The following is an 18,793-nucleotide window of genomic DNA, read 5'->3' on the forward strand; positions in this document are numbered from 1 at the left end:
GCAAACATCTGCCTCTAATCAGCTTTTGAAAGTTCTTACCTAATACCGTCAAAATTGGCCTTTCTCCAATTTAGAACTTCAACTTTTAGATCTGGTATATCCTTTTCCATCACTATTTTGAAACGAATAGAACTATGGTCGCTGGCCCCAAAGTGCTACCCCACTGACACCTCAGTCACCTACCCTGCCTTATTTCCCAAGAGTAGGTCAAGTTTTGCACCTTCTCTAGTAGTTACATCCACATACTGAATCAGAAAATTGTCTTGTACACACTTAACAAATTCCTCTCCATCTAAACCTTTAACGCTATGGCAGTCCCAGTCTATGTTTGAAAAGTTAAAATAACTACCCTATTATTCTTACAGATAGCTGAGATCTCCTTACAATTTGTTTTTCAATTTCCCTCTGACTACATTCTCCAAAGCTAAAATGAAAGAAAGATTCAGGGATTCATGAAGTTGCTAATCTAGTCTCTGTTTATGGCACCTCTGAGCCTAAAGATCCGCTTGCAACATGTTCTACCACACTGCAAACACTAACTGTCTACTTCTGTTTCAATCTATTGAGGAGCACTGAGCTGAAAAACTTGCCAGGTATTGACAACAATACTGCATCTCTGCAGTTTCAGTCACTGAGGTTGCCAGTCCATGATAAAGAAGCTTTATAAATCAGTTATTTTGTTGTTGATAATTCATCCACTACTTGCATGTCTTTTGTTTGCCTAAGCACTATTCTCTGAATTATGTGAACTCTGGAAATGCCAGCTCCAAAAAAGGACCAAAACCAATCACAGTATTTCAGCTGCAGTCTCATTAAAGCCTTGTATAGTTTTAGCAAAACATCTTTATTTTTATTGTTATACTCCATTCTCTTTGAAATAAAGGCCATTTGCTTTCCCTTTACATAGTGAACTTGGATTGTTAGTTTTCTGAGATCGATGCACAAGGACTCCCAAATTCCTGTATCCCACAGCTTTGTGCAGTCTTTCTCCATTTAAACAACATTCAGCTCCTCTATTCTTCCTGCCAAAGAGAATGACCACACATTTCCCCACTTTATGTTCCATCTGTCAAGTTTCTGGCCATTTGCTTCACCTGTATTCCTCAGCAGATTCTGTGTGTCATCCTTACCACTTGTCTGCTCATCTATTTTGTGGTCATCTACAAACTTGGCTCCAGTAATTCACTTTTCTTATCCACACCATTAATCTATGTTGTAAATTATTGTGTCCCCAGCACTGATAACATGGTATCCCACAAGTTTCTCTCCTGGAAAAAAAAACCCTTTATTCCAATGCTATGTCTTCTTTGTTAACCAATCTTTGATTCATGCTAATATATATTTCATGCTAATTTTGCTTTTGTTTCAGCAGCAGGAAGAGTGGGAGCGTCGGCCAGGAGGCTGCCGGGAATGTGAATCCCTGATTTAAAACCTTACCTTGAGTGTTGGGGCCCTCCGTTTTTGATTCAGCAGCAGGAAGAGTGGAAGTGTGGGGCTGATGGGAAGGTGAATCCCTGATTTAGAAACTTTCCTCATGAATAAGTGGAGCATACGCTGAGCAGGAGCAGACATGAGACTGCTGAGGAAGTGAAGTAATATATTTGGGTGGTTGCATTACTCAAAACACTACCTACATAGTCTCTCCCTCCCATCCTCCTTGTTTAACCAAAGAAAGGTTCTGTGTGCCGGATTGGTAAGGTAACTAGTTTTTTTTTATTCTTTATTTTTGTACAGTCTCTTTGGGAATTTAGAATAGTGGGAGTGGTGGTTACGGCAGTTGAACGTTCCTCCTGCAGAATGTGGGAGGTAAGAGTCACCACTTGTGTCCCTGCTGGCTTCATCTGCGGGAAGTGCACCCACATCCAGCTCCAAACTCCAAAACCGCTTTAGGGAACTGGAACTGGAGCTGGATGTACTTTGGATTATTCAGAGGGGGCTCTTGAGAGGAGTTACTGAGAGGTACTCACACCTCAGGTACAAGAAACAGGCAGATGGGTTACTGTCAGGGGATGGAAAGGCAACCGACAGGCAGTGCAGGATCCCCTGTGGTCATTCCCCTCAATAACAAGTATACTGTTGGGGAGGATGACTTACCGGGGTAAGCCATGGGGTACAGGTCTCTGGCACAGAGTCTGTCCCTGTTGTTCAGAAGGGAAGGGGGGAGAGGAGCAGAGTGTTAGTCATTGGGGCTCCATAGTTAGAAGAACAGATAGGAGGTCCTATGGAAACAAAAGACTCACAGTTGGTTAGTTGCCTCCCAGGGTTCATGATGTCATGGATTGTGTATTCGGGATCCTTGAGGGGGAGCAGCCCCAAGTTGTGATCCACATAGGCACTAATGACATAGGAAGGAAAAGGGATGAGGATTTCAGACAGAAATTCAGGGAACTGGGGTGGAAGCTTAGAACTTGAACAAAGAGAGTTGTTATCTCTGGTTTGTTGCCCGTGCCATGTGCTAGTGAGGCGGGGAATAGGGAAAGAGACGAGTTGAATACGTGGTGACAGGGATGGTACTGGAGGGAGTATTTCGGATACCAGAATAATTGGGGCTCATTCTGAGGTAGGTGGGACCTCAATTAACAGAATGGTCTACATCTGAACTGGAGGGGTACCAATATCCTGGGGGGGAGATTTGCTAATGCTCTTCAGGATAGTTTAAACTAATTCAGCACAGGGATGGGAACCGAAAATGTAGTTCCAGTGTCCAGGAGATTGAGAGTAGTGAGTTCAGAAATGAGGTTTCAAGGTCACAATAGTTCACCGGCAAGCAGGAAGGTGGTTTGAAGTGTATCTACTTTAATGTTGTGGCCATTTCAGAGACATGGATAGAGCAGGGACAGGAATGGTTGTTGCAGGTTCTGGGATTTAGATGTTCCAGTAAGAACAGGGAAGGTGGTAAGAGAGCGGGAGGTATGGCATTGTTAAGTCAAGGACAGTATTACGGTGGCATAAAGGATGTTTGAGGACTTGTTTACTGAGGTGGTATGGACTGAGATTAGAAACAGGGAAGGAGAGGTCTCCGAATAGTTCCAGAGATGTTGAGGAAAGGACAGCAAAGATAATCCTGGATAGGAGTGAGAGTAACAGGCTAGTTGTTATGGTGGTCTTTGACTTTCCAAATATTGACTGGAAATACTATAGTGCGAGTACTTTAGATGTGTCAGTTTTTGTCCAATGTGTGCAGGAAGGTTTCCTGACACAGTATGTAGACAGGCCAACAAGAGGTGAGGCCATTTTGGATTTGTACTGGGTAATGAACTAGGCCAGGTATTAGATTTGGAGGTAGGTGAGCACTTTGGTGATAGTGACCACAATTCGGTTAGATTTACTTTAGCGATGGAAAGAGAGTGGTATATACCACAGGGCAAGAGTTATAGCTAGGGGAAAGGCAATTATGACAAGATTAGGCAAGATTTAGGATGAATTGGATGGGGAAGGAAACTGCAGGGGATGGGCACAATTGAAATGTGGAGCTTACTCAAGAAATAGCTGTGTCCTTGGTAAGTATGCACCTGTCAGGCTGGGACGAAGTGGTCGAGCGAGGGAGCCATGATTTACTAAAGAAGTTGAATTTCTTGTCAAGAGGCAGAGGAAGGCTCATGTTAGGATGAGACGTGATGGCTCAGTTAGGGCGCTTGAGAGTTACAAGTTAGCCAGGAAAGACCTAAAGAAGAGCGATGAAGAGCAAGGAGGGGACATGATAAGTCACTGGCAGATCGGATCAAGGAAAACCACGATAAGTCACTGGCAGATCGGATCAAGGAAAACCACAAAGCTTTCTGTAGGCATATCAGGAATAAAAGAATGATGAGAGAAAGATTAGGGCGAATCAAGAATAGCAGTGGGAAGTTGTGCATGGAGTCTGAAGAGATGGGGAAGCTTTAAATGAATATTTTTCATCAGTATTTACACTGGAAAAAGACAATATTGCGGAGGAGAATATTGGCTACTAGACTAGATGGGATTGGGGGTCACGAGGAGGAGGCGTTAGCAATTCTGCAAAGTGTGAAAAATGCCTGGGCTGGAAGGGATTTATCCTAGGATTCTCTGGGAAGCCAGGGACGAGATTGCCGAGCCTTTGGCTTTGATCATTATGTCGTCATTGTCTACAGGAATAGTGCCAGAAGACTGGAAGATAGCAAATTTTGTCCCCTTGTTAAGGAGGGGAGTAGAGACAGCCCTAGTAAGTATAGACCAGTGAGCCTTACTTTGGTTGTGGGTAAAGTGTTGGAAAAGGTTATAAGAGATAGGATTTATAATCATCTAGAGAGGAATAAGCTGATTAGGGATACTCAACACAGTTTTGTGAAGGGTAGGTCATGCCTCACAAACCTTATTGGGTTCTTTGGGAAGGTGACCAAACAGGTGGATGAGGGTAAAGCAGTTGATGTAGTGCATATAGATTTCAGTAAGGCATTTGATAAGTTTCCCCACGGTAGGCTATTGAACAATATACAGAAGCATGGGATTGAGAGTGATTTAGTGGTTTGGATCAGAAATTGGCTAGCTGAAAGAAGACAGAGGGTGGTGGTTGATGGGAAATGTTCATCCTGGAGTTCAGTTACTCGTGGTATACTGCAAGGATCTGTTTTGGGTCCACTTTTGTTTTGTTATGAATGACCTAGACGAGGGCATAGAAGGATGGGCTAGTAAATTTGCAAATGACACTAAGGTTGGTGGAGTCATGGATGGAGCTAATGGATGTTGCAGGTTACAGAGGTACATAGATAAGCTGCAGAGCTGGGCTGAATGGTAACAGGAGTTTAATGCGGAAAGGTGTGAAGTGATTCACATCGGAAGGAGCAATAGGAATGAAGAGTACTGAGCTAATGATAAGATTCTTGGTAGTGTAGATGAGTAAAGAGATCTCAGTGTCCATGTATGCAGATCCCTGAAATTTGCTACCCAGGTTGATAGGGTTTTTAAGAAGGGATATGGTGTGTTAGCTTTTATTGGTAGAGGGATTATGTTTCAGAGCCACGAGGTCATGCTGCAGCTGTACAAAACTCTGGTGCAGTCACAATGTGTAGTTCTTGTCACCGCATTATAGGAAGGATGTGGAAGCTTTGGAAAAGGTTCAGAGGAGATTTACGAGGATGTTGCCTGGTATGGAGGGAAGGTTTTGAGAGGAAAGGCCGAGGATATTTACATTAGAGAGAAGATTGAGAGGTGACTTAATTGAGACATTTAACATAATCAGAGGGTTAGATAGGGTGGACAGTGAGAGCCTTTTTCCTCGGATGGTGATCACTAGCACAAGGGTTCATAGCTTTAAATTGAGGGGTGATAGATATCAGACAGATGATTAAAGATTGTTTCTTTACTCAGAGAGGAGTAGAGATGTGGAATGCACTGCTTGCAACTATAGTAGGCTCGCCAACTTTAGGGGCATTTAAATGGTAATTGGATAAACACATGGATGAAAATGGAATAGTGTAGGATAGATGGGCTTCAGATTGGTTCCACAAGTTGGCACAACATTGAGGGCCGAAGGGCCTGTTCTGCACTGTAATGTTCTATGTTCTCTACTAACTCCAACACTATGGGCTGTTATGTTGTTAAGTAACCTAATGTATGGAACCTTATAAAACATCTTCTAAAAGCCAAACATATTACAGCTGCTGCTATCATGTTTGTTACCTTGTCAAAGAATTCTAATAAACTTGTCAGCCATTATTTCCCATTCGTGAAACCAAACTAGCTCTGCTTGATCACATTATATCTTTTCAAATATTCTACTATTACATCCTTTATAACACTAACATTTTGCCAATTACAGGCTTTAAGCCAACTGCCTTCTCAATACCTTGTTTTTTTTTGCCTCCCATCTTTAAATAAAAATGCCACATTGGCAGTTTTCCAACCTTCTGGAACATTTTTAGAATTTAAGGATTTCTGGAAGATTACTTCTAGTACGTCCACTGTCTCTGTAGTTACTTCCTTTAAAATCCTACGATGCATCTCATTAGGTCTAGTTCAGTTTAGGAAATCTGGTCAGTGGGGATGAGTTCAATGACAACCCTTGGTCCATTATTTCCATTGGTCTTCCCTCGCACCTCTTCTCTCGTAATAGTTATTGTATTCATTTCCTCTCCTCCTTGATTATTTAGTATTTTTGGAATGCTCTTAGCGTCCACTACTGTGAAGACAGATGCTGAGTATTTATTCAACTCCTTGACCATTTCCTGGTTCCCTTTTATTATTTTCCCAGCCTCATTCTCTAAGGGGTCTATGTTCAGTTTGGCTTTTGTCTTTCTTTTTATATGTTTCAAGAAACTCTTACTGTCTCGATAAGAAACTCTTACTGTCTCGATATTACTTTCAAGTTTACCCCAAAATTTATTTCCTTTCTTTTCTTTTGGCCATCTTTTGTTGGTTTTTAAACAGTTGATTACCACTAATCTTTGCTATGTTGTATGTTTTTCCTTTCAATTTGATGCTTATGTAAATATTTCTAGTTTACAATGTTTGGCTTATCCCCTTCCTAGAATCTTGCTTCCTCACTAGAATGTATTAGCATCTGCTGTTGATCCTCAACTATCTTTGCTGCTAAGTTCCTATCCCTGTCCACTCCAGTCAGCTCTGCCCTCATTTAAGCTCAGCACAGTTGTTTCTAACCCAAATATAAAAGAAAGAACTGTGGATACTGACTATCTGATTTAAAAACAGAAATTGCTGGAGAAACACAGATCTGTCAGCATCTGTGGAGAGAAAGCAGAGTTAATGTTAACTCAAAACAGTAACTCTCCTTCTATCTCCACAGGTGCTGCCAGACCTGCTGAATTTCTTTGGCAGTTTCTGTTTTCTCGTCCAACCCAAGCTCCTCCCTCTCAAACTACATGCTATGTTCCACCATGTTATGGCCGTGTTTCCGAGGGGATCTTGTCCTCTGACATATATTAAATTTGACTCATCACCAGATTCAAAATAGCTGGATTGATTCCATAACATATGGGTTCTAGGAAATTGTTCCAAAATGACTCTGTGAAGTTTTCCTTTGTCAATCTATCCCTTTGTACATGTATAATCCATGTACTACAGTTGTTACATGCCCTCATCATCCAGCAATTTATTCTCTGTCCTACTATTAAATTAGGGGGCTTATAGACCACTTCCAACAGCATCTTTACACTATCTTCCTGTTGACAACTCTCTTGTTTATGGAAAGTTCTTGTACTTTCATCTCTAAACTCAAGTCTTTATTTCAGTTTATTGATCATTGAAATTTTTATATATCATAACCCACTGACTGAGAGATCAAAACTAGATGGCATATTTCTAAGGTGAGAGGAGAAAAATTTAGAAGGGACCCAAGGGACAACTTTTTCTCACAGAGGGGTAGTTTATATGTGGAATGAACTGCCAGAAGAAGTGGTAGATGCAGGTACAGTTACAACATCCAAAAGACATTTGGACAGGTGTATGAATAGGAAAGGTTCAGAGGGATATGGGCCAAACACATGCAATGGGATTAGTTCAATTTGGGAAACTTGGTTGGCATGGACGAGTTGGACTAAAGAGTCTATTTCAATGCTGTATGACTCTATAAAAATCTTATTTTAAATGCACCATATGATTTCCAACTCATTTTGCCACCTATTCAACTCAAGTCTATCATTCATCTTTTTTTGGTTTGCTTCTTACCTGTTTCCTTTATCATGTCTTCTGTTAAACCCTTTTCTAGTCAACATTGCACCCAAGCTCTCTTTTCAATCTTTGCTCCCTTTCTTTGTGAATCTGTTTTACTATCTTAATAAACTGCATTATATCCTCCAACTCTATTTACCTAGATTTTGATCCTTCACCAGTGACTTGCCTTTGATTTTGTTTCTGCTTCTGCTGCACCACTTTAACACAAAAGGTCTCTTTTCAATTTCCCCTTCTTAAATAAACATACCTAATTTGCATGGTCTGGGAGGCCCAAAACAAAGGAGATTGCACAATAGTAAGATATTCAATTACTTTGACAAGTTCTGATTTGGGCAGTTCCTCATGGAGTCACTCCTTTACTGTACCTAATATGTAACTGCTGATTGATCAGGAATTTTTATTGATAAAAATTCCTGATCAATGGAGCAGTCTTCCCCATAGATGGGCTCCAGGAAAGAATCCAATGTCCTCAAATGGAGTGGAATATTTTACAGATTGCATTATTGCCCAACATTATGCAAGGTCTTAGATCAAAGTTTTCTTTCTTGACAAAGTCTTAAACAAGCCAAATATCCTGCACTGACATAGTTTAACATCCATTAACATCTTACTTAACAAACTGTTGGAATGCTACTTCATAAATATTGGGTCATTACCTGTATCTGGGCTGCACATTCTACGTGATACATCATAATGTGTATTTATAATATTTTTTAAAAAGTGTTGGAGATGGCCCAGAGTACTTTAAAAAGCAAACAATGAGACAAATTGACCCTTACTGTTAGGAGTGGTTCAGGGAGGTGACAGAGGGCTAGGTTGGAATGATGGATCTGACAATATTTATAAAAGATGATGGCAAAGTGGAAAGAGAGAAGAAAATTTCAGGAGTAAAGCCAAGGTAACCAAGATCATTTCTGCTAACGTTGGTAAAGTAAGACCTAAATAAAAAAACAGCCCGAATATGTAGAAGCAGAATGTTGCAGGATGTGTCCTAAATGTTCAAAACGTCATAGAATGGTTACCACACAGAGAAGATCACTCGGCTGACTGTCAACAGTAACTCAGCCAGGCCCATTCCTACATCTCTATTCCACAGTCCTACAAATCTTTAGAGGCTTAACCAATTCCTTTTGACACTCCAAATATACCTCTTCAACGATACTCTCAAGCAGTGCATTCCAGATCTGAGCCACTCTCGCACACGACAGCAATAATCCAGTCTGACCGATTCAGTAAAACAATTCACTTTTGACGAATATGTCAAATACTTTGAAACATTTTCAATAGAATTACCTATTATTCCATTGAATTTGCCATACCTTCACATCAGATCATTTGTTTAATCAGTAGTGACAATCTGCTCAGGACTGAGGTTATCACTCACCCCCGATTAGGCTGGAGGATATCACTGACGGTTTGCATACGCTCAAGGATGTCAGTGATCAGCTGCACAGGCCCGAGGATATCACTGACTGTCTGTACAGGCCTGAGGATATCACTGACCCACCGCATAGGCCTGAGGATATCACAGACCTACTGCACAGTCCAGAAGACATCACTGACCCACCGCACAGGCCCAAGGATATCACTGACTGTCTGTACAGGCCTGAGGATATCACTGACCCACCGCACAGGCCCGAGATATCACTGACCCACCACACAGGCCCGAGGATATCACTGACCCACTGCACAGGCCCGAGGATATTTCTGACCCACCGCACGGGCCCGAGGATATCTCTGACCCATTGCACAGGCCCGAGAATATCTCTGACCCACCGCACAGGTCTGAGATATCACTGACCCATTGCACAGGCCCAAGATATCACTGACCCACTGCATTGGCCTGAGGATATCATGGACACACTGCACAGCCCAGAAGACATCACTGACCCACCGCACAGGCCCAAGGATATCACTGACCCATTTCACAGGCCCAAGATATCATGGACTGTCTGCACAGGCCTGAGAATATCATGGACCCACCGCACAGTCCGGAAGATATCACTGACCCACCTCACAGGTCTAAGGATATCACTGACCCACTGCATAGGCCTGAGGATACACTGACCCACCGCACAGGCCCGAGGATATCACTGATCCACCGCACAGGTCTAAGGATATCACGGACGCACCACACAGGTCTAAGGATATCACCAACCCACTGCACAGGGCTGAGGATGTACTGACCCACCGCACAGGCCTGAGGATATCACTGATCCATGTACAGGTCAGAGGATATCACTGACCCACCGCACAGGCCTGAGGATATCACTGACTCACCGCACAGATCTAAGGATTGCACTGACCCACCGCAAAGGCCTGAGGATATCAGTGACCCACCGCACAGGCCTGAGGATATCACTGACCCACCGCACAGGCTATGGTACATCTCTGTGAAAGTCCAGATCTCTGCTTTTACAATCAAAGTTGAATTGAAGGTTAGAACACTTCATTTTGTTGTACCTTCAAAAATAAATTTGTCCACAAAAATCCAGTTGTAACACTTTACATCGGAAGGCGTTTTGGCTTGGTGAACCCAACTAAACCTCTGAAAATACTCAGTTAATGACTAACTTCAAATATTTACTCAGAGCACTGTAGCAGAGCAGGCCGTGTTCATGGGTAAATAACCGACGACTGACAAATGTTCAAGCAGTTTGAGGACATTTTGTTCAACCAGCATCTTCATCTCTTATAAGGATTCTCTGATTTACCATGATAGGTCATTAGTGCAGCGCAAGGTGGCTAAATTGCTGTGAAATACACTGTCTCTGCTTAAATGAGTATCAAGAGCAGCATGTTCCCATAGTGAGCCCCTCAACTGAGGCCACCGTTGACCATGAACTTGTGCTCACGGCTTGTTCTGTAATCTCTGATTCCCAACACCCTGCCACATAGTCCGTACTGTCATCGTGCCAGATCATGAACGACTCTGAAGAGGACACAGCAGAGGCATAATAATTCTCCAAAAATCATTTGAAGAATTAGAGTTTTTGTGCAAATAACATGAAAGTGATCAAGCCGGGAAATGAAAGATCACTTTAGGCTGAACCAGTTGTGAGTAAAATTCCTCAACACACAAAATGGAAAGGGACCTTTAGAAAGGTTAAGATTGATTGATTGAGCTAATATATCAATCTCATTTATTGATCATGTCCAATTTAGTTAAGACAGATCTGAAACACAAGTATATTCAATTCTGTGGCATGCAATCCTTTGCAGTGTTGTTCACAAATCTTAATATCAAACTCAAACGAATGACACCACTGGTAACAGTGATGCACTGCATGATAGTCTGATTTAAAGTGACAGGTCAATTAAAGGGAATGTCTCAATGGAAGAAGGACAAAAAAAATTCAAAGCCTTTCCAGTGAGAGAATCTGTAAAGACAGCAGATAGCCCTTGGCTGGAAAGTAGCTTCAGGATTCGTTGCTGTAAATGGTACCACTAGATGGTGTCTCTCTGATTACCTAGATCCATGAAAAAAAAACAGGCCCGTGTGGTCATTCCCAGGCTGGTTAGCTGGGACCTGCAGAAGTCATAGAGTCATACAGCACAGAAACACAACCTTCAGTCCAACTAGCCCATGCTGACCACAATCCGAAACTAAACTAGTTTCATACGCCTGCATTAGGCCCAAATCCGTGCAAATATTTATTAGTCATGTATTTATCCAAACATCTTTTAAATGTTGTAACTGTACCTGCTTTCACCACATCCTCAGAAAGTTCATTCCACACATGAACCACTCCATACGCAAAAAGGTTGCCCCCATGACTTTTTAAAAATCTTTAAATTTTAAAATCTATCCACAGATTATTATTTAAAATATCAGGTTTTGCTTTATCTCAAAAGCAAGTAATGCATGATATGCTGTGGGTGGGTTGCACTGAGTAAAATGGGCGAAAGTGGATACTGCAGATGCTGGGGATTAGAGTAGTGCTGGAAAAGCACAGTAGGTCAGGCAGCATCCGAGCAGCAGGAAAATTGACATTGCGGGCAAAAGCCCTCCATCAGGAATCCTAAGAGTCTAAATGTCATCAGGCCAGTCAGCCCTTCGATCCTGCTACACCATTAGATATGGTTATCTCATTATGGCTTTTACTCCAATTTCCTGCCTTGTTTCTAATAACTCCCTTGTTGATCAAAGGTCAGTCTAACTAAGTTTGAATATATTCAATGACAACTGCTCTCTGTGGAGTAGCAGTCCAAAGAGTAATAACCCTTTGCGAGAAGATATTCCTCGTCTCTGCCTTAAATTCAGACCCCTTACTTTTAAGCTGTGCCCCCTAGATCTAGATTCCCCCAAGTGTAACATCCTCCCTATAATGAGCCTGTCAGGCACTTTCAGAATCAGATGCAAGAGGTTGACTCCACTAAGCACAGACACAACCTGCTCAACCGTTCCTCATATGACAATTTCTTCATCTCAGGAATCAGTCCACTGGACCTTTTTGGCATTGGTTCCAATGCAAGTGTATCCCTAATTAAGTAAGGAAACGAAAACTGCACCTGAAGCATTCTGTACACTCAGTAACGACCTGCAGCAAGGCTTCCTTACAATTATATTCCACCCCCCCTTGTAATAAAGACCTTTCATTTGCCTTTCCAACCACTTGTTGTACATGCTGACATTTTGTGATCCACGTACAAGAATGCACACACCCCTCTGTAGAGTCTCTATTTAAATATTAACCTTTTCTATTCTTCCTACCAAAGGGGATAATCTAACAATTTCTCATAATTCGACCAAAATTTTGCCCACTCACTTAACCTACCTATATCCCTTGGCACATACTGTACTTTTCACACTTGCTTGCCTGCTTGTCTCTGGGTCTTCAGCAAGTTTGGTTACCATTCGTCTTCCCCATCACCAAGTCATAAATATAAACTATCAACAGATAAGGCCCCAGATATGATCCCTGTTGTAATCCACTAGTTACAGCTTTGTAACCCAAAAATTACCCACTTATGCTCACCACTGTAGCTAATCCTCTATGCGAATAAATCACCCTCAAAACCAGACGCTCTTACCACGTGCAGTACACTCTTAGGTGGCACCTCAGTGAATGCCTGTTGGAAGTTCAAATGTATGACACCAACCTTATTATATTCTCACAGAATTCTAATAAATTTGTTAAATATCAAAAACCAGCACTGAGAGAGAAATAAACATTTCAAAGAACACAGAAACCTGAGCCACAGAAAACTGAGAAAAAACATTTTACTGGAAGCTTGGATTCAATCCCATTGTATTTACAGGAAATATATACATCAAATGACAATTAATATGTACAAAAATACAGTCACAATCATATTTATATATAAATTAAGAATAAATACAACATGCAGACCTCATGGAGAGGCAGAAGATAGACAGAACCCAGAGAACCTGATCCATTGGGTGCTCTCTAAATAAAACAGTGTTCCCGAGAGTGAGGTAAATAACAAGGAATTCTGTCACTTGGCGAGTTAAGGCAGAGGTGCAGTGATACCTGCTATCATCTGTCAAGCCTGGAGTCTCAGGCCAGATCCTTTATTGGCTAACAAAGACACAAAAACATCAACAGTACTGAGCAGCTACCTTCAAACAGGGCAGTGAGCTGCAATCTCCCTTTAAGTAGAACTGTAATCTTCCTTTAAACAGAACTAAAAGCAGAGACACAGTCTCATATTTAAGAGAGTTATGGACTCCTTTCAACAGAAACCCAGTTTCCCTCTGAACGCAAGTGCGGTCTCGATAAATATCAAAGTTATTGTTGATTGAAGTATCAAAAGCTATAAAAGTACTTGAAATCCAATCAGTCCTACTAGAAGAAAATGTAACCGCCCAGACTTTACTGCATCACAACGTAATCTCTCTTAAAACAAAAAGAGCTGTTAATGCAGCATTTCTTGCTGTATGTTAAAGTACCATGTTTCTTCATCAACCCACTTGTTTCTCACTGTTGGTGCACTGCTGCTGTATTTAGTTATTTACTGTCTTCTCTCTGGGGTATGGTTTAGGTTGGGCAGGAATCCTGCCTGCCCCTCCAATTTTGGCATAAATCTAAACCATTTCCTGGTCGACTATCTGATATGTATGGCAGGTTTTCGTTTGAATTCATGTTGCAAGGAAGATAAATGGCAACTGGAGCAAATGTAGGGGAGGTTGCTAGAAAGCCTCTTCTTTACTTTGATGGTATGCAAGGCTATTACCTATGCTTCTTGGGCTTATTATCACCTTTTATATAGCTGAGGTGAGAGAGGCAGACGTCAGGAAAATCCAGTGGAATCCTGGTTCCTGTCCTCCCATCTCCATCTGCATAACATTGACAAAATAAAATTGATTAACAGTGGTGCAATGTAAAGGAAATCTAGGCAAAGGCAGTGGGATGATTGTAGGCCAAATTCTTTCCCATTGTGCACTGTGATCCCATCTCATTTCAGCAGGGATAACAGATATTTGATTTGGGATCATGAATGAAAAATCAGCCTCAGTGTCTCCCTTAATACACCATTACCCTCCATTATGATTTTGTGTCTCCATTCATGCACCACATCACTTTTTCTGTTAAGAAACTGCTTCCCCATTAATATAACTTTTCCCTGTTAACACTATATTAATCCTTCAACTTAGGCTTTCTTTCCCCAACACCTACTTTATTCCTGATTCGTGTGATGTTTTTATATTTGCACCAACAATTTTGAGAATTTTTTTTTTGTTAAAAATGATTCCTCAAATGCAAGAAATAATTAATCCTTACATAGCTGTAACATGGCACTTGTTTTTAAACAAGAGGGGAGTCAGGTCATAAAAACCATGATATTTGCTTTAAACAGTAATCTGCATTGCCACATAAAGGTTACCTATCTCATGAGAAAAGTGATGAATTTACAACGTGTAGCTGTAATGAGAGTGAAAACTGACATCTTAACCTTGTCATCCTTACCTCATGTATGTTTTGCTTTCAATTATGGCACCTTCATTTACAGCAGTAGAGATCACTAACTTGGCAGTTCAGTCAAAAATATTTCCAAACAACAGAATGAACAATTTAGATAAATTTGTGAAGTGAGAAGGTGAATATATATGCATTCCATCCTTACCAGGATGTAGTAAATTTTAGAAAAGTATATGTTAGCAGTAGGAACTTTGGCCAAATTATGGGCCTGGAACTGAAAAGTACAAATAGTCAACAGAGGTACGTGCCCTAAAGAGAAGTGAATAAGTTACATAGGTAGGAAGGTGAGTAAGGAAGACAGAGTGATATGGCGGTGGTGTTAAGATGAGTGAGATAAAGCATGAAAATTGGGTCATAAGGGCAGAAACATGGTGAGAAATTGGGAATGTAGTATTGTTGAAAAGGTGGCAACGTGGTGCTGTGATAAGGCCGAACGAAAATATGTGGGATTGTGTGTGTAAAACATCTCACACCATTGGGTCTTTGTTCTGATTTTCGATTGTCAGGTACTTTCTGAAACTGGGATTATAACATTAAGATATCTCTCCTCGTTCAGTTTCATTTTTGCAGCTATGATGGCAATTGCAGAACGACTGGACTCTATCATTGTAACAAATTTTTCAAAGATCCTTCTTACTCTTGTTTCATGACTAATTTGGAACTATGTTATTATTTAATTTGCTAGTTTATACTTCCCTCTGAATAATCTAATTTTCCTGGTATGATGTCCTCTGCTAGCCACTGAGATGTGAAACATACATTATGTGGGTTGTAATCATGGCAGCTAAAACTACAAAAATAATAGGATTCATTAGCCATTGTGTAGAAAAGCTATTCCAGCATTTTCATTTGGATGTAATATGCCAGGTTCCCAATAGTGGCTAGTTTTTGCTAATTAATAAGAGATAGGCCACACTGGGCTAAGCAAAGATTGGATTCAGCTATTCAGCCCCATCGGTTGGAGAGTTTACCCACATTAACGATTCTGGTCATGATTGTGTGGGAAACAGTCGTGGGTTATACTGTGAAAGGCTGACTGGCGGTGAAGCTGATAATGTTTCTGCTGTGAGCTAAGTGCATTGCTTGACCTGCAAAGGAATTCAGCACCAAGGCAAACTGCATCAAAACTAGCAAGATCAAGCAGATTAGTGAGAATTAGTTCAACCTGAATAAGTTAAATGGAGTGAAAGATGTGGTTAAGGACAGCTTCTGGGCCAAGGCTGGTGATATGCATGGGGTGTAACAACGTGGGTATTAGAAGTATCTAGGAACAGTACGTAACAATCCAGGGTTGGGGAGTTCCATTGTTTAAACAAAGGGATGCTGAACTTGAGAGCACCAGCCTACAGCTGTATTTAAATCACAGCTCCATGACAGAAAGTACATCAAAAGGTGCTGGAAGAGATGCATGGAAATGAAAAAAAAATAATTTAAAGGAAAAGTTAATCAAGTAGGGATCAAAAGCTTTATTAGAGAGATAGATGTTAAACAAGCTCTTACAGGAGACAAAGAGACTCCACAGACTGGGACCTAGAGGCTGAAGGCATGCACATCACAGTGCATGAATGGGGTTGGGGTGAAATAGACAATAGGAGGACAGGATAATTGGAATGGGGATTATGGTGAAGACTGATATAGAAATAGAGATGGAAAAGGTGATGGAAGAACTTAGATACAAAGATTAGAACAATTGGTTTGGCGATGCCACAACAATATTTAAATTAAGTTGACAATATATAGAGATTTTGAGAGGAATTCTCAGCCAGCTCTATTTTTCTCAGCTGAGGGTTGTGCAAAACTGCAGGAAAATTAAACATTAAAAAAGAAATTGGCAAACAAATCTTGAAGGAAGTGCATTGTGCCACAAAATCCTGTGGTCAACGTGTTTCCTCACAAATCCCAATAACTTCCAGCACTGAAATGGCAAAAGTATTGCAACCACTGGGTAAAATCAAGGACAACAATCAGCTCATGATGAGGAGTACTATGTGCAACAAGATCAGAATACCTGAAAATGTTGGTTACATTTATTTATATTATTCTTCAGACATCCCAAATATTGCAGCACTCATTCTCAAACATCCCAGATTGACAGGGATTCACTCTCACACATTCCAGTTAAACATGAATTCTTGCTCTCTCTCTCACATAGACACACACGTCCCAGACACTCTGGGATTCACTCTCATACCTCCCAGTTATACCTGAATTCTCTCATACAGACATCCCAGCTTGAAAGGATTCACTCTCACACATGCCAGTTCAAAGAAGTTTCATTCCTATGTATCCCAGATATTCTGGCATTCATTCAAGCATCTCAGATATGCCAGGATTTACTGTTACACATCCCAAGTACACTGGGACGCCCACTCTCACATCTCAAATACTCCAGGAGTGCTGCATAGTTGTAAGTACCAAATTTTAAATGAGATTTTAAACAAGTCTGCCATATTGGATGGACACAAAAGTTCCCAAAACACTATCTGAAGCAGGGAGCTCCCTTGTCTAGGGCAACACTCATTTGTCAACCAATATTGCTATAAACAGACTGCCTACTCAGTATCACATTACTCTTTGTGGTAATTTGCTGTTTGCATTTCTTAAATTACAACAGTGACTACACTTCAACAGAAAACCTAATTGATTGTAAGGTAAATGTCATGAGGTCATAAAAGATGATGTAAGTGTAAAGCTTTCTTAAGACCTGACACAGACACACACATATTCCAAAACACTACAGAATGGCTGTCATTTATCCCAATTATTTCAGGATTAACTTTCAGACATCACAGACATTCAGACTGACTTCCAGATACCATATATACCCCTGGACTGATTTCCAAATATCCTGAAAACTTCCAAACTTACTCTCATCTAGTCCAAACACTTTAGGACTTATTCTCACATTTCTTTGATTCTCTAAGACTGTATCATGTAAGAATACATGAGTGCTGCATTACTGTTGAAGAGTGTGACTGAGTTTAGAATATATTAGGGGGCTGTGTGCTGTTCTAAGTGCTGTTATAGCTAAGACACATGCATAAGCTTGAGACTGCTTCTTGTCATTCTGGAATACATTAATGTGTCTAAGTCAGTGAGGCAATGAGATACAACACGTTAACACCAAGGATTTTGAGGACAATCAATGCAGGAAGACATTGTAATAGCACTTCCATGTTTTTAAAGTTGGTATTCTGCAAAAGGTGTGTGGATAGCCCTTATGATGAGAGAGAAATGGAGGGCTCCACAATCAAACTCCAACTGTCACTGATCACAATATGAAAGGATTCAGTTAATATCCGTGGATGTGAATTACTACAGGCTCCATCCAAATTACAGTTTCATTAAATCACTGAGTATACATAATAAAGAGATGCTTTATCCCTTTTGCAAAGAGTTTCTGAGATTAAGTCACTGGTGTGCGGTACATTCCTTTGTCGAAGGATCATGCTTCCTCTTCATTGCGATTACTGTTAAATTTTGGGCAGATCGCATTCAGCCTTAGTCCTAGCTGAACTTCAGCATTAAATCCAATCTAACTGGTTGCCAGAGATATTTGCTTGAGGTAACTTGAATTCTGATTTGACAGATTTTTTACCTTGAATGCAGTATCAGTTTGATTGGTTAAGCCTTGTTCTCACTTTCTACTGGGTGAGAGATTAAGTATCCGATCTCTTATTGTTTTATTAACCATTGGCTGTTCCAAGGCCAACCCTCTCCGATTAGCTGAAGGTGATACGTACAGCCCAAGGTTAGCCTCTCTGGTCCTCTATGCATTGGGCTGGAAGTTTAGGTCGCTCTGTATATGCAGGAGTTGAACACATACATCACACTTCGCTGACAGGAGTATTCCGGCTCAACTCCTTGATCCCATGTAGGATTCGCTTCATGTGGCCCACTCTCGCTATCCCCAAGTCCTGCCAAACACAGGTTAGAGGACAGGTGTTTATTGCCAGTGTGTTAGTTTAGTAAATAATAGAACAATCTGAAACAAAATGTAGGCCAAAGAAATGGAGTAACCTGAAAAGGAAACTGGGTTAAATGGATAAAACAATGGCCCAAAAAGGTCGCCAGGAACCGACTATGCATTCCTCCTTGTCCCTGTAACAACAGTTTTGCCACACAGCTCAATAACCAGCTCAAATGTTGTCTTCTCTTAAAATGAAATATGTCCCTGAATGGGATAGGAATTGGATAAA

General features: G+C 40.9%; 2 protein-coding genes across 7 annotated transcripts in view; both read right to left on the reverse strand.

Annotated features, from left to right (window-relative positions):
* Positions 1-10,260, reverse strand: part of LOC122555772 (vitamin K-dependent protein C-like) — a 54,667-nt gene extending 44,407 nt beyond the window's left edge. The window contains exon 1 of the mRNA XM_043701894.1: positions 10,114-10,260. The gene's annotated coding sequence lies outside the window, so the exon portion shown is untranslated. The remainder of the gene's footprint in view (positions 1-10,113) is intronic.
* A 2,597-nt stretch (positions 10,261-12,857) lies between these two features.
* LOC122555774 (diacylglycerol kinase delta-like) overlaps positions 12,858-18,793 on the reverse strand; it is a 152,516-nt gene continuing 146,580 nt past the window's right edge. For 5 of the 6 annotated variants that reach the window (XM_043701902.1, XM_043701900.1, XM_043701899.1 and 2 more), the window contains one exon: positions 12,858-18,511. In XM_043701902.1, coding sequence (XP_043557837.1) covers positions 18,384-18,511 — 128 coding nt within the window. In that variant the 3' untranslated portion in view covers positions 12,858-18,383. The remainder of the gene's footprint in view (positions 18,512-18,793) is intronic. The other variant, XM_043701901.1, reaches the window with a different exon arrangement.

Source organism: Chiloscyllium plagiosum, chromosome 13, assembly GCF_004010195.1.
Source record: "Chiloscyllium plagiosum isolate BGI_BamShark_2017 chromosome 13, ASM401019v2, whole genome shotgun sequence".
NCBI lineage: Eukaryota > Metazoa > Chordata > Chondrichthyes > Orectolobiformes > Hemiscylliidae > Chiloscyllium > Chiloscyllium plagiosum.